Source organism: Chlorocebus sabaeus, chromosome 12 (assembly GCF_047675955.1).
Source record: "Chlorocebus sabaeus isolate Y175 chromosome 12, mChlSab1.0.hap1, whole genome shotgun sequence".
NCBI lineage: Eukaryota > Metazoa > Chordata > Mammalia > Primates > Cercopithecidae > Chlorocebus > Chlorocebus sabaeus.
Window position 1 is genome coordinate 91,447,403 of NC_132915.1, and position 17,251 is coordinate 91,464,653.

Below are 17,251 nucleotides of genomic sequence, written 5' to 3' on the forward strand. Positions count from 1 at the left end.
CTAAGTGACTGGTGCTCCCAAATGGTAGCCACTAATTCAAGACAGTTCTTCAAAGGTCAGATGTTGCAGGTAAAACACATTGGTTTTTTATCACTTTCTTTCTTTTTAAGTAAAGGTTATGTCTATGTGATTAACTGGATGACAGCAAGAAGTGGGTTCCTGTCCCATTTGGAGGAAGGCAAAAGGAAACGAAGCCACTTAAAGCTTTGTGGTAGTGGGGGGTGTGCGTGGATCTCTAACTCCCCAGGGAAAATGTGTGGGCTGGTGCACCAGAGGGTGCCTGAACCTGGGAGACAGCAGATGCCCACAGCAGCCTGTCCCCTTCCCCTGGCCCACAAAGCACACGAAGAAGCCAACCAGCCCGCTCAGAAGCGGAAGATCTAACGTACTACTTCTGCAAATGGAAATCCACATACACTCAATGCAGAACGAAACAGACTCTCACCCCAAAAATATTAGTGAAAGTGCATACACTTTATTATGTACATTGTTGGAAAGGCAGGCCACCTGGAAAAACTCCTGCACTGGCACTGTGTTCCTAGAGCTCCTCCCATGCGTCCCTCCCAAGTGATTTAACTTCAACCTATTGGACTATGAATTCACAAGGCAGAAAAGTCAAGGTCATTTGCTATCTGGAGACAGGAGAACTCAAGGATCCAAAAGCACTGTTACTCTTAAGTCACAGAAAAGATTTCTAGCCAGGATATGGAGCCTCCTGGTCCTCAAGGGTAAGCCACCTCACACAACGGATAAAACCATCATTTTAAAATTCAAAATATAAGTGCAACTTGAGTTTAAGTTGCACTGCTCCATACCTCTAATAAACTCAGCTAGGAGCCAGGATACATGGTAGTTCAAGGCTTCCTAAAATAAACTTGAAATTGGGGTACAGGGGAAGGGACATCCATTGGCTGGATGGACACAGTGGTTCAGCTAAGGATAGCTATAAAGGCTCGTGCTGGGAAAGAAAGCTGTTATTCTTAGACTTCTCTAGGTGAACTCAGAGTCTCAAAGAGGAAATGTTACAAATGTCACCTGCCAGCTTTCTTGCCAGTAAATAGAATGCCAGGTTGCTCAGATTCATAGACATTTGCAAAACAGAAGATGTCTCCTAATATTATAGACTAAGAAATTGCTGTCCAGAGAAGCTACCAGTTCCTCTTTCAGCATCAATATACATGATAGAAGAATGACTAGGTAAGTTTAAAAAGATCTACGTCTATATAGGTATCGTAAAGTTTGACAGTATCTGCCCAAGATAATTAGACATTATATAGTCAATACATTGTGAATTCCTTATGTAATGAATGGGTTTGTAATCAAGATATTTCACAGTGTACCACAGTTAACAGCATGCAGATAGTAAAATATAATGGTTTCCTGAAGTTATCTCTTAAAAAAGTATTTTAGTCCTTAAGCTATTCAAATGGATGTATAACAATTGCATATAGAATGTAGAGAAAATTTTATTACAAAATTAAAACTATTTAAAACCTGATATATGAAAATAGGCAACAGTGAGAAAAAAGCACTTTTGTGACAAATATTTGGCTAGTTTGAAAGGCAGAACACAGAGGAATCATTTACTCACAAAGAAGGCTCAAAGAAGTTAAAACATGGATGTATTTTTAAAATGACCACTATAGTAGTGAATTTAAAAGTCTTTGAAGGGTTAGAGTAATCTTTTTCATTAGTCTTGACTATTGCTGGTTCTGACAAGTACAGGCAAGAAATGGCTACTCTCAAATAAGGATTATTCTGAAACATGGTCTGGATTTAGAAAATAAGTGAACATTAGGGGAATTTTCTTAATTAAGACTCTGCGACGGGCGCGGTAGCTCATGCCTGTAATCCCAGCACTTTGAGAGGCAGAGGTGGGTGATCACCCGAGGTTAGGAGTTCGTGACTAGTCTGATCAACATGGTGAAACCCCATCTCTACTAAAAAAAAAAAAAAAAAAAAATACAAAAATTAGCTGGGCGTGGTGGCATGAGCCTGTAATCCCAGCTACTGGAGAGGCTGAGGCAGGAGAATCTCCTGAACCTGGGAGGTGGAGGTTGCAGTGAGCTGAGATCATGCTATTGCACACCAGCCTGTGCAACAAGAGTGAAACTTCATCTCAAAAAAAAAAAAAAAGAAAGAAAAAAAAAAGACTCTCCGGCTCCGGAGTAAGGCACATTTGACCTAGAGAAGCTGGCTGTGGTGTAAGGTCATCCCTTTCTGCAAAGCATTTATCCAGTCAGCAGTGTCAGGTGGCAGTTACAGCCCAGGTTGCCTCTGGCCTGGGTGCTTAGGGGGTTCAGAATGAGTCAGTGGAAGTAAAAACAAGAGGGATCTAACCTACTACATAATAATCTAAACATACAAACTTTTAACTATTTTAAGACTAACAGATTACCTTCTATAATCACCAATCTCTCAGTATTTACAAGCTAACAATTCTTTCACCTATTTTTATAACTGCTATGCATTCTGGGAACACCACAATTGACATATGGAAAAGGAAAAGCCCTACCCTCTTTTTAAGAGTTAAAGGCTAATTTGGTCCCCCACTTCATCCTTGGAAGGGTAGCGCTCATTTCTATGCTAGCCTAGATGGCCGTGTTTTGCCCCTATGATTCCTTGCAGCATATCTATGGGCAGAGGGAAGACAATTGTTGAGTTTTTCTCAGCAGCAATGGTGGTCAGTGTCTGCAGGTACCGGAGCTGAAGGGCTGCAGGAGATTCAGTGATGACCATGGAGGCTTCTTTCAGAGCCCTGGATGCATTCATTTCTCCTTCGGCTGCAATAACCTATGGAGAGGTGAAAGGAGAGGTTGAACTGGAGAAAACCACATGGTGACACGCAGCACTCTTTAACCTGGGGTACGTATACCTCAGGTGGTCCACAAAACTTTCCAGGGTGTATGCCAGAAGAGTTTTAAGGAAATCAGTTTCTACATACTCAGTTTCCATACGCTTCTTTTTCTAAAACTGACTTGCCTGAGTAGTGCCTGGATCAAGACATTCTCTTTTTTTATTTTATTTTTATTTTTTGAGATGGAGTCTCACTCTGTCGCCCAGGCTGGAGTGCAGTGGCAAAATCTTGGCTCACTGCAAGCTCCGATTGCCGGGTTCACACCATTCTCCTGCAACAGCCTCCCAAGTAGCTGGGACTACAGGTGCCTGCCACCTCGCCCGGCTAATTTTTTGTATTTTTAGTAGAGACGGGGTTTCACCGTGTTGGTCAGGATGGTCTCGATCTCCTGACCTGGTGATCCGCCTGCCTCGGACTCCCAAAGTGCTAGGATTACAAGCGTGAGCCACCACGCCCAGCCAAGACATACTCTTTTAGTACAGCCTTTCTCCCATTTTCCAGGGTAACAAACAAAGGGATAATTCAAAAGACTGAGCAGGATTGAGAAAGCAAGTAACTTTAATGACTGCATGCAAATCCTTTTGCAAGTCAGGAGGATTTCCAATTCTCTGATGAGTACCTTACTAAACTGAAAGCTGACAGGTCGTTATAAATATTTTTTGATGAAAGACTGTGATGTGATTTTTTTAGCACATAAATTCAAAGGGAGTGCTAGGAACTGTATGATACTACTTTAAACAAAACTTCCATTTCCATCTACTTATTTATGTAAATAAGGTTTCAAAGTCCTTATAACTATAAAAATGAAAAATAGGAATAAAACTGATGCTGAATCCTGTCTCACTCTAGCATTAAACAACAGCCATCTATACATGTACGATTTAATTCTCATTCGTCTTATGAAGACAAGCATTTCTAGTAAACATCGACTTCTTGTACTGGGTGCAGTGGCTCACACCTATAATCCCAAAACTTTGGGAGGCCAAGGTGGGCAGATCACTTGAGGTCAGGAGTTCAAGACCAGCCTGGCCAACATGGCAAAACCCCGTCTCCACTAAAAGTACAAAAATTAGCCAGGCATTGTGGCAAGCACCTGTAAATCCAGCTACCTGGGAGGCTGAGACAGGCGAATTGCTTGAACCCGGGAGGTTGCAGTGAGCCAAGATCATGCCACTGCACTCCAGCTTGGGTGACAGAATGAGACTCTGTCTCAAAAAAAAAAAAAAAAAAAATTGACTTCTTATTTAGGAGAAATTCTGAAATGTTTGTAGAACCTTGTTTTTAGTTACAGGAAATTTTTAAAAATTAATTCTAATTTATGGACTAAATGTGTTGCAGTAGGTTAATAAAATAATTCATGACAAAATATACGTTAGGAAAAGAATCTGGGGGAAGTGAAGGTGCAATAAAAAACTTAGGTTTAAGAAGAAGAAGAAAAAAAAAAACAATAAAAAGCTCCTGACGGTTAAGAGTTTACTTACATATTTTTAATGGATAACTACATCATTATTATTTCTCATTGGGTACATTTAAAAAGAATGATGTTAACAGTTTTATTTTAAAATGTCAATATTTAGGCGGGGCGCGGTGGCTCAAGCCTGTAATCCCAGCACTTTGGGAGGCCGAGATGGGCGGATCACGAGGTCAGGAGATCGAGACCATCCTGGCTAACACGGTGAAACCCCATCTCTACTAAAAAATACAAAAAAATAGCCGGGCGAGGTGGTGGGCGCCTGTAGTCCCAGCTACTCGGGAGGCTGAGGCAGGAGAATGGCATAAACCCAGGAGGCGGAGCTTGCAGTGAGCTGAGATCCGGCCACTGCACTCCAGCCTGGGTGACAGAGCCAGACTCCGTCTCAAAAAAAATAAAAATAAAAATAAAAATAAAAATAAAATGTCAATATTTACAACATGCCATGAATTATATTCTTGGCAAGTACATAAATTCAAGATGAAAATTTTTACATGCCAATTTAAAATGTTTGATGGGCTTTACAGTTTTTCTAAATTCTGTAAGGGGTTTCACAGGCAAAAAAGTTTGAAGATCACTCGAGCAGTGGAGAGAACAGGAGCTCTGGAGCCAAATGGACTTGAGTTCAAATCCCAAATCTAACATTTACCAGCCGAATGTCCTCAGAGAGGTTACTGAACATCCTGAACCTCAGTTTCCCATTCTTAAAGCAGACTAACATGGACTTCAGAGGACCACTTGTGAGAAAGACAGAGAAAGTATATAAAGTGTTACATGAATAAAGGGGGTTATTACAGAGGAATGGCAAGACCTGATTTTCGGGTCCAACTGTGCTTTAATGCACAAAAGATTCAAGGTAGTTACTTTAATTCATAATCCTAGGAGAAGGAAAGGTATTAAGATACCATAATTATCAAGATTTAAAGTACAGTTTCTCCAGGTTATTATCCTCACTTGAATCTTGAAAAATTAGTGGTCCATAATACTCCATGAATAGCAGAATTGGAGGCAATGGTCTTATGCCCAGTGAAATTTCATTCACTTACACAGCAAAATTTGGGGGCCTTAAGCCCTGTGTAGGAGAAGCTAGGGATAGAGTGGAATCCCTAGCCTTCTTCAGCTCCTGGTCAGGTGGGGAAGGCAGACATGGAAGTAGATCATTCCATTCTGGTGTGATAAATGCTGACAAGATATATGTACAAGGCACAGTGCTAGCACACAGAAGAAACTTTTCCAGAGGGTGACGTGGTGAGGTTATAGAAGTTGAATATTAAATGATAAAATGTTTGCTGTTTAGAAAAAGATGAGGAAGAATATTTTAGGCAGAACACATGAAATGGTAATGAGGTATAAAAATGGTGTATTCCAGAAAACTGTCAATGGCTGAATGCTATGGCAGGAAGAGGGGAAAGGTGAGGGATGAATGGGGCCGGGTTCTGAAGGGCAGTGACGGGCCAGGGTGTTTGGTCTTCATTCTGTAGGCAATGGGAAACTGCAGAACGATTTTAAGCAGATAAGTAACCTCCATCAGATCTAGTTTGAAAAAACTCTCTGATGGATGTCTGAGGTTAGAAGAGAAGGCAGTGAAAGCTGCTAGTGGAACCGCCTTAGAGTGGGTGGTGTGATTCACAGGTGGTGGGGACACGGAATGAAATGGTTTGGGGAGCTATTCTGCCTCCCCGAAGGAGGGCGAATCAATGGGATTTGGAAACTAGGTAGGAGGAGGAAAGGGGGACAGAGACTGAGACCCAGGTTTCTAGGTTTTGGTTGCATAGGTCAGTGCCATTAATGGAGATAGGATACAGAATACGGTACTCACTGAGAGAAAGCATCTAGTTTATAGGGTAAAAACCTAATTTATCAAAGCCACCCATCACGTCCTGCAGGAACAAGGGTCAGCTCTGCTCAAAGAAAACCACAGAACTGTATTCCAAGGTAGGCACTAGAGAGAATACATCAGAAATCCCCTGCTATGACAGCAGTAGGCTCTGATTTTTTCCATATCATCTCAGATGTCCAATTAGGCACTTTTTTCTTTGGACATGGACCAGCTGAAAAGATACCTCATTTCCCACCACCAATCAATACATAATTGCTTGGCTGAGAAGCCAGACCCAACGGGCTGGGCATACATTTTGTTCATAGAAAAGCCACACTGAGCAAGCTGCCAAAGATGTAAACAACACCACCGGCTTTGTCTAAATACAGGCCAAGTACACTCTGTTGATAGGATCTTAGAGAGCAAAGCAAGCTATTTGTGGGTGTGCACAGCTTTTGTCCAATGTGTAGTAATCTCATAGCAATCAACATTTTATATTTACAGAATATCATTTTAAAGTCTGGCCTTTTCATGTATGTGAAATTGGTGCTACCTGTCCCTTCTGTAGACCAGGTGGTCTGGGCAGAGGAAAGGGCAGAGAAAGGTGATCTGTATTTCTGCACTCCACCCTCTCAATTGATAGACTTCTACACCCAGAAACATGAGCCCAAAAGCATGTGCCAGGTGTTTTTCTGAGAGTTATGAAAAGGAAACAAAAGATGATGCAAACACAAAAGGGATTACATTTCAAGCCACTAAAAGCTGGTCTAAACACTTTAAAAACCAAACCTAACATACAGAGAAACACATGGGAGAATCTGTCCTCTTCTGTGACTGGTTTCTTTCACTCAAATTATATGTGTGAGCACTTACATTCATTCTCTTTGCTACGTAGTATGCCTACGTGTGAATAAACCAGACTTCATCCATTCAGCTAGGAATGGACATTTGGGTATTCTATAGTTTGGCTCAATGTGCTGGTGTGAACATTCTAGTACATGCCTTGGTAAACATATGAGTGCATTTCTGTTAGATTCATAGTTAGGAGTTGGAGCTGCTGGCTCATAGCGTATACAAATGTTCAGTTTGAATAGACGTTGCCAGACTGTTTTCCAAAGTGGTTGTATTAAGTTACACTGCCACCAGCAGAATATGAGAGTTCAAGTTCCTCTCTCACCCACACTGGGTTCTTTTCCGTTCTTTTCAGGCCATTCTGATAGCTGTCTAGTGTGACATCTGCTTATAATGTGAATTTGCATTTCCCAGACGGCTAATGAACCTAAGGAATTTTTCTGTAAAGTCTCTTAATCTTTAGTTTCTTCCACTCTATCTCACCTTTCCTGTGCAATTTATTTGTTGAAGAAACTGTGACCGCCCCATTTTCCATGAGAATTTCAAGACAATAAGCCTACAGTTGTTGCAGGGTTACTGTGTTTTACAGAAGGGCTAGGCTCATTGTGATTCTATGTGTGAACTCCAAGGCAGTCGCTGCCCGGGTTCATGAGCCTGCTTCTAGACTAACCCTACAGCCCTGTCCAAATGGGAGTATGGCAATTCACAATTCTAAGTGGTTTCTTCTCTCTTTTCTTACTGTTATAAAGGGAAGATAGAAACTTTCTTTCCAAACTCTTAAGAATGCTATGGAAAAGGCTCAGAGCCCATCCTGGGAAGTCAGTCCTAGAGGAGGCAGTGAGGAACAGAGGGGAGTTCTAATTTCCACTGCCACTAATCAACTGTGTGACCTTGCGGATGTCACTTAACTTTTCTGGGCTTCAATTTTTCCTTTGAATAGTGGAATGGCAAACAAGTTTCATTTTTTTTAACGTTTTTATTATTTAATTTTTAATTTAATTTAATTTTTTTGAGGAGTCTTGCTCTATCACCCAGGCTAAAGTGCAGTGGCACAATCTCAGCTCACTGCAACCTCCACCCCCAGGGTTCAAGCAATTCTCCTGTCTCAGCCTCCCAAGCAGCTGGGATTACAGGTGCCTGCCACCACGCCTGGCTACTTTTTGTATTTTTAGTAAAGACGGGGTTTCATCACGTTGGCCAGGCTGGTCTTGAACTCCTCACCCCAGGTGATCTACCCACCTCAGCCTCCCAAAGTGCTGGGATTATAGATGTGAGCTCGGCCTCAAGTTTTGTTTTTTAGAGCTAACTCTAAGCAGTTGAGGGTTGTTACCTGGAGTGCTGTAGAAGGGTTCTGAGGCCAAGTCTAAGCTCAGTGGAAAACAGTGCCATGGTTAATTACTAGCATGGGAATAGCAGGATGGAGTGGTAGCATCTGGGCTAGGTATTTGCCACCTATGGAAGATAACCTCTGAGGATCCTTTGGGCTCTGACATTCTATATAGTATACATATGGTACATTCTACTATTCAATCTGGTTTGGAAATGAGGCTTTTGGCTAATAACATATTCTAGTTAAAAGCAATTCCTAATTTTCAAAACAATTAGATGATAGGGCACATTTAATAACATTGTAAACATAATTTAATCTTCTAAATGTAATGGTTTTGAAAGAAGGCACTTGAGGGTTCTGCAGTACTATCAGGTTATCATCACAAAGCAACAATGATCCTATTAGGCAAACCTAAACATTCTGGTTAATAGAAAATTCTGAAGTCACACGTCAAATGAGCTACTATCCTATTTGATGTTGGCTAAGAAATTATAGTGACCAGTTTGTGGCTTAAAGGGCATCCTAAGAAAAGAACAGGGTTCTGTGGTCAGCCAGTTACCACCAGCTACTACTATTTTCTAACAAATTGGTTTTATAACAAATAACAAATTGGTTTGCTCCGTGTGTCTTGGGAGATTTGTCAAGTCCACAGCAACTCCTCCTATGAAAACTGCTTCTCTTCTTCAGCCCATTCACAGGCATAGGGCTGTGAAACCATATTATTATGCTATCTTTGCACTTTGACCATAGTTGGACCAAAAAGAATCTCTCTTCCGTGAATGTGGAATTAGGGCTGGTCTGTGTTCTTTAGTGTTCACCTGGCAGACACGTAAACCTGGGAGCTAGACATTCTCTATCACAAGCTATCTACAGTGACATGTAGCACAGGAAAGGGAATGACTAGTTCCCTGAACTGCCTTCTGGTTCCTGTTTTGGTGAGACTTGCCCCTACTTCCTACCCTTGGGTTTGGTGAGATATCCCTGAACTTTTACACATTATCATCTTTAAAGATACTCTTTTCTAGGTTAGATTAACAAATATTTCCTCAGTGCCTGCCAGAGGGGCCATGCCCCCCATGCAGGGCTAAGACATTGGCAGATGATGATGAAAAGAAGGAAGAAAAAAGGCAGATGTCAAAGTAAGAGAACATAAACAAGAGGAAAAGAGAGAATGAGGAATAGGAAACAGTAAAAGGGAAAAAGATCCAGAGAAAAGAAAAAGAACAAAAAAGAAGCCAAAAATAAGTAAGAGATGGGTGGTATGGATGGAATGATGACCCACTTGCTCCAAAGCTGGAATTGTTAATTTATCCTTAATAATGAATTGGGAGAATAAAGTATGGTACACACAGTCATAAAAGAATGAGGTAAGTCTATATGTACTGATATGCCCACAGATATTGATATTAAATGAAAAAAGCAGAGCACAGAACAACATGTGTAGTATAACCCTACTTTTGTAAAACAAACAAGCCAGTAATCCAAAAACCTGGTCAAATAAAATCCAAATACACTCAACCGTTAAGAGTGGTGACCTCTGGGGGAATATGACTTGAAGTTACGGGGAGGGCTTTCACTTCTACTAACTTTACCACTTCCTGATTATTTCAATCTTTTACAGCAAACATGTTTCACTTTTTTATAATTATTAATAAAAGAGAAAACTCAGTAAGACAAACAAGTTTTAAGAAAATGTTACCTTGGCGCGGGCCTCACGGGACGCTTCTGCTTCTGCAGCCATAGCTCTCTGGAGCTGCACAGGTAGTTTCACATCCTTGATTTCCACACGCTCCACCTTTATTCCCCAGGCATCAGTGGCATCATCCAGAGTAGACTGTTAGGAAGAGAGAAGACAAGCTAAATCTGCTCAGCCCAGATGCCGACAGAGGCTGTATTCAGTGGGATTCGGAGGAGATAAGGTGCTGGGGAGAGTAGTGGAAAGAATGGTGATGCAGGGGCTGGCTCACTGATCCTGATTCTGTTGCTTGCAAGCTAATGCAGGGGTTAGCAAGCTTCTTCTAAAAGGGCCATATAGTGATTGTTTATTTGTAGTCTCTGTCTCAACTATTTAACCCAGCTGTTGTAGTCAAAAGCAGCCACGGATAATATATAAATAAATGGCTGTGGCTATACTCCAGTCAAACTTTACTTACAAAAACTACAGCCTGTAGGCTACAGTCTGCCAACTCCTGAGCTAATGTGACTCTGTGTAAGCCATATTACTCCTTTGTGCTTCAACTTCCTCCCTTTAGAATGTCACGCGAATGAAACCACACATCTATTTCATAGGTTGTTGTGGATATCAAATACGATCATAGATTTTACCCACAACGAAGTATATACAAATAACAAGAATCCAGACTTACAGCACTCTGTCTTTTCTGAACAAGCTATGCTTAACTGAGTATCTGTAACTCAAGAAAGACTGGAAAGCACAAGAGTTATCATTCATGGGACTCACACACAGAATAAAGCTTTAGGAATACCTACACTATCTTGTAGAATAGCTTCTGTTCTAAACAAAAAGGTTATTATTGATTCTGGAAAAAAATACACACTGAAGAAAATTTTTAAAAAATGTACGCACGAGTGTTATTAACTCATGAACTGCTAATGTGAAAAATCTCCCCTCCCACCAAATTTGAAAAATTTTACGATGAAGGAAAATAAAAGGCCACAGACTCCCCACAATTTGAATTAATAAAAGGTTCTCAAAAAACCATTGACCCTTTGCTTCACTTTTCAACTTTTCAACAATCGACGCACTCCCCACCTGCATGTTGTGTGCGATTTCTTCTCTGTCAGAGAGGATCTGAGAAAGGTTCTTGGTGCCCAGAACATTCCTCAGAGTAGTTTGTGCCAAAAGACGGGTGGCTGAGTCAGCATTGGTGATATTTGCTACAGCCAGGGTTGCATTCTGAACGCGGTAATAGACCACACCATCCACGCTAATTGTCACTGAATCCTTAGTGAGGATCTACAAGATGAAGGAAGCAATTTTACATCTGTCAATGGTTTTTTTTTTTTTTTTTTAACATAACTGCAAGGAATGTTATTCTACAGAATATTTATAATACTAGCTGATTTTCTTTAGTAAGACATCAGAAAGTTAATTATATCTTTTAAAATTTAATAAAATAAATGTATTTATTCAAGTCCATTAATTCATTCAATCATACAAATAATATTGAGATATCACTCAACAGCAGGCACTGTACTAGGTACCAGGGATTAAGGTAGGAAAAAAACTTGGTTCCTACTTTGAAGGAGGTTAGGGAATCAAAGGAAGCTTTTAGGGGCAGCTGTGAATAGCAGGGGTGATACTGAATTGAATCTTGAAGAAAGGAATACAATTTTTCTGGGGTGTTGGGTGGAGTGGAAGAACACTCAAGAGAGAGGCACTAGAGAGTCAAGGGTTGATAAACTACAAGTTGCAAAATATTACCCGAACAAAAAGTGCAAGAGGAATGTTTTTAAAGGGCAAGGTCAGCACAAAAACATATTTTACAGCGTGCTACATAAAAATGCTAAACACGACATAATTTTGTTTTAAGCTAAAAAGTTATCTGAGTAAGAGGCTCCAGGAAAACAGTTACATCAATCACTTAAACTTACTGAGACTCAGTTATCTTATTTGTAAAGTAGAGATTAATTATAGTACCTACTTTGCATTGTTGCTAGAATTAGTGCGCTAAATACATTCAAGTGCTCAGAAAAGTTCCTGGCACATAAAAGCTGTCTTATTATTTCATCTTGGATAACGGTGGTAACTTTACCGAATAAAACCTTAACTTGATTAACTGTAATAAGTTAATTTAGACAATAAATAAGCCAGCTGGGCATGATGGCATGCACCTGTAGTTCCAGCTACTCAGGAGGCTGAGGCAGGAAGAGTGCTCCAGCCTGGGAATTCCAGCCTCTCTCACGGACAACATCAGGCTGGCACCTTTCTACTGATCATTTAAATGTCCTTCTCTCTGTGAAACTTTCTTGACTTACTTGGCAGAGTTAAGCACTCTTCCCTTGCACTTCCACTGCACCTTACTGTAGTGACATTATTTATTCACATTTCTACTTCTCTGAGTATGAATTTCTTAAGGGCAATTCTTGGTAACTCTAGCACTGACCGTGTGTTTGAAACATAGCGGGTAGTCAATAAATGAGAGATGAACTGAACTGAAATGTGGTCCTGAGAACAGTAAATGATGAGGAACAAAGGAGTGAGAGTTAGGAGACCTGAACTGTAGTTCCAGCTCTGCCTTCAGGTCCCCGGATGGCCTCTAGCAAGGCTTTTAACAGATTTGACCTACAGATTCCTCATTTGTGAGATGGCACTAATAATCCTGCCTAATTCTACTCAAATTTCTGTGAAGATGAAATAAGAACATACTTGTGAATGAAGCCCTTTTGAAAGAGTAAACAGCTATGTAAATGGAAGGTAATAACAACAATGTTGTTAGATGGCTGTTTAGCCCTGCCAGACATCAAAGCAGTGATCCTTTTTTAGTAATCTCAAAATACTTCTAACACGGAAGAGAAGTGGAGGATTTATAAATAAATGTACAGTGTATTACCATCTTGTATGAAAACTAATTATTTCCCATGACATGATGGGAAAATGTGTCAATTCCAAATTCTTGCCACTTTGACTTTGCTACAGCTTCTTTCTAAAGCTACAGCTTCTCTGCCTCCTGTTTATCATCGGCAAGGGTTTATCTCCCTTTACAGAAACTTCACAGGGGAATCAGAAAAAGGATTGCTTGCCAAGTTCTAATCTGCTTTGCATTCAGCAGCTTGCAGAAGAGGAAAGAGCCACTGGAAAGCAGAAGCTTAAACAGCAACTCTGCCAGATGTCTGTAACGTTTATAGTGGAAAATGCCAGAATGCCCAGCTACCCTGAAAGCGGCTCCTTCTGAGACTCGATCTTCCCTAGACGATGGGAAAACATACAGAGAATACGGTGATACTCTAAGTCTTGTTCTTATGAGTAAAATGTGGGCAAAATCACTTCTGGCATCACTAACTTTGGGTGGATTATAAAGTCTGACGTCACCCACTTCTTGGATCAGTACCAACAAGGAAGTTCCTAGGCTGGTTTCTGGTATTTGTGACATGAGAAGGCAACATGGCCAGGCTCCATCACCATGCTGAGTATCTGGCCTTTGGCCAGGAAACACTGACAGCATTCTTCTGTCCTTCCCACTTCATGATGTTTTTAGGTTTTCTGTATGCAACGGTTATTATGCCTCCTAAGGACATGGCTGCCAGGATGGCTATCACTTTTTCAGGGGCTATAAGGGAGCTCATGTACAAGGCATTCAGCATGGAGCTGTGGAAAGAGCAGCACTATACAGGGAATCTGCAGAGCTCAATTTTGGTCTTGGCTCTGCCACTGTAATTTAGAGGAATTCCTTTGTTTCACTGCCACTATATACTTTCTAGGGATTCTGCCGTGAGTTTCATCTATGATAATATTTGTGAAGTAGTTTGAAAAGGCACAAAATAATCACTAGTATAAAATATTATGTTTTATCTAAAATGCCCAACAAGCAGTTTCTAATTCTTTGGTTTCTAACCAATTTATCTAGAATAAAACCTTAAGAAGAAAAAAATATTATACTAAATAGGGTTTTCTATGAGAAACCCATAGAAGAGAAACGTGGTAATAAAAATGGTGATAGTAATAACAATGATGATATTATTATACTTCCATTAGCATTACACTATATTTTCTAACAATCATCCCTCGGGAGCTGTGGGAGATTGATTCTAGGACTCCCAGAGGATACCAAAATCCAAGATGTTCAAGTCACTTATATACAGTGGCACAATATTCACATACAATTTATGCACATCCTCCTTTATACATTAAATCCTTTCTAGAGTACTTATAATACTTAACACAATATAAATACTATGTAAATAGTGCTATACTATACTGGTTTTTAAAATTTGTATTATTGTATCATTGTCTATTGCTTTTTTCCCAAAATATTTTTGATTCATGGAGCCAACCATATAATCTATGTACATTTTCCTGTATACTTTAAATCATCTGTAGATTACTTATATTATCTAACACAATACCTACACATCACTTCATTCATGTGGATTCAGTGCCATACTTGTTGTATAATAAATTCAAATTTTGCTTTTTGGATCTTTGTGGAGTTTTTTTCCTAATCTTTTCAGTCTGTGGTTGGCCGAATCCCTATATGCAAAACCTATGCACGCAAAGGGCCAACTGTAATACTAACAGTAAGAACTTATACAGCACTTACTATTTATCCATCATTGCTCTAAGCATTTCTCAGAACCACCCTATACAGTAGTTCTTACTATTACAATCTCTATTTTCTGGATGAGGAAACTGAAGCACAGATAAGTTAAAGGACTTGCTTAAGGTCACTGAGCTAGAAATGCTGAAGGCAGTCAAGATCTAAAGCCTATTCTCTAGCCAGGCACGGTGGCTCACGCCTGTAATCCCAGCACTTTAGGAAGCCAGGGCAGATCACCTGAGGTCAGGAGTTTGAGATCAGCCTGGCCAACATGGCAAAACCCCGTCTCTACCAAAAATAGAAAAAAAGTAGCTGGGCGTGGTGGTGCATGTCTATAGTCTGTTACTTGGGAGGCTGAGGCATGAGAATCACTTGAACCCAGGCGGCGGAGGTTGCAGTGAGCCAAGATCACACTACTGCACTCCAGCCTGGGCAACAGAACAAGACTCTATCTCAATTTAAAAAAAAAAATTAAAATGAATAAAGCCTATGTTCTAATTATGCTGTCCCTCATTGTAAAGCACTTTCATGCTGGGCGCGGTGGCTCAAGCCTGTAATCCCAGCACTTTGGGAGGCCGAGACGGGCGGATCACGAGGTCAGGAGATCGAGACCATCCTGGCTAACACGGTGAAACCCCGTCTCTACTAAAAATACAAAAAATTATTAGCCAGGTGCGGTGGCGGTGCCTGTAGTCCCAGCTACTCGGGAGGCTGAGGCAGGAGAATGGCGTGAACCCGGGAGGCAGAGCTTGCAGTGAGCTGAGATCCGGCCACTGCACTACAGCCTGGGTGACAGAGCAAGACTCCATCTTAAAAAAAAAAAAGCACTTTCACATGTGATATCTCAGTTAGTCAAAGAAAACCTTACCTCCTGAGGAGGAATATCAAATGAAATAGTTCTCATGTCCACTTTGATGAAGCTGTCAGTGCATGGCAGAATAAAAAACAAACCTGCAACAAAGATACACACATTATACAGACACAGCAACCTAATCAGTTCACTTCTCCATTCAGTTTTAAGAAGATCAACCTAATGAACAGAAAAGTCATCAGTTCATCTTCGTGAATGAGCCAGAAGCCAGGTACGATAACGTTGATTCCTCTTGCTTACTTCCCACATTTGACTGTCCCCACTAAAGTCTGTGGAGTTAATTTCCTTAATCCACTGTTGCTATCACTCTTCCCCCCACCGCCCCACCAGGACCAATGCAATCATTTCCCAGGCCATCCTTCTATTTTTTGTAGTTTCTCTCCTACAATATATTTCCTAAGCTGCAAGCAGAGCAATCCCCCCTAAAATACAAACCCTGCCCCACGCATGGTCCTGCATAACTCGCCTTTGTTCCCCTCTTCAGCCACTTCCCCTCTCTTCACACCCTGCCCTCTTGCTGGACAATCTACTCGCAGTTTCTTGAATCTGCAATACTCTCCTCTTTGTTGCTCTGTGTATGTTGCTATTTCCACTGCAAACACCTCCTGTTGGTTAACACCTTTCAGACCTCAAGACTCAGTCAAGATGTAACTTCCAGAAAGACTTGCCTCAGCCTACTACTAGTTTGGATCAGTAACACTTCTCAGGTTTTCTCTTTTCTCACAGCTCTCTGTGAGCACCTGATCATAATACTTATCACATAGGATTGTAGCTATCTGTTTCCTTGTTGGTCCCTACCACTAAATAGGGAGATCGTTGAGGGTAGGGACTGTGTTTTAGTCTCCCTTGAATTCTCAGAGCCTGGAACACAGTAGGAGCTTAATTGAAGTTTGCCAAATAAATGACTGAAAGTCTTTCTTTGGCAGAGATTCTCATGCTCAAATTTGTATAGCTGTACTATTCTTGGCCTAAGTGGTAATCTTACCAGCTCAAATGGGAAAGGGAGGGGAAGGGTAGGAAGGAAAGGGTAACAAAAGATTGGCTAGAGCCACTGCTATTGTTATACAACTTCTGCTACATGAACTATTTTCTAAGACAGAGTAGAAGAGGCCCTCATAAGGGAAATCACATCAATAAAAAAATTTTAGGCTGGGCATGGTGGCTCACGTCTGTAATCCTAGAGCTTTGGGAGGCTGGGGTGGGAAGATTGCTTGAGGTCAGGAGTTCAAGGCTGCAGTGAGACATAAGCATGCCACTGCACTCCAGCCTGGGTGACAGAATGATACCCTGTCTTTAAAAAAACAACTAAATAAAAATAAAAATAAAAAAAAAGAACCTCAGGTTTCAGATCAACAATCTAGAATCCCAGTACTGACCAGGTCCTTTGGCTCCTCCTTGTAAAATGCGACCCAATCTAAAGATGATGGCTCTTTCATATTCTTTTATAATCTAGAATAAAAACATGAATGATAATTTAACATGAAGAATACAAATATTTGCATGCATGCTTCTTAAATATATATTTGTGCTCTAAACAGATCAGATGCCTCATCTTTTTTCTTTAGATCCAGATCATATCTATAAATCATATGTTCAATGTTTACCTTCTCAAAGCATATTTATTATATTCTTACTGATTACAAAAGCAACAGATATTCACTATATAAATTTAGGAAGGACAGGATAGTATACAGAAACAAATCCATAACCTCACTCCTCAGCTGTTAACATTGTTATTCAGTTACTCATGCAGGCCAGGTACGGTGGCTCATG

At 40.6% G+C, this 17,251-nt stretch overlaps 1 protein-coding gene across 1 annotated transcript in view; it reads right to left on the reverse strand.

The window, feature by feature from the left end:
- Positions 1-453: 453 nt before the first annotated feature.
- The window catches only part of STOM (stomatin), a 31,907-nt gene continuing 15,109 nt past the window's right edge, over positions 454-17,251 (reverse strand). Inside the window, exons 3-7 of the mRNA XM_007968203.3 lie at positions 16,855-16,927; positions 15,476-15,558; positions 11,103-11,306; positions 10,029-10,163; positions 454-2,793 (exon numbers count right to left, since the gene is read on the reverse strand). Coding sequence (XP_007966394.1) covers positions 2,587-2,793; positions 10,029-10,163; positions 11,103-11,306; positions 15,476-15,558; positions 16,855-16,927 — 702 coding nt within the window. The 3' untranslated portion in view covers positions 454-2,586. The remainder of the gene's footprint in view (positions 2,794-10,028; positions 10,164-11,102; positions 11,307-15,475; positions 15,559-16,854; positions 16,928-17,251) is intronic.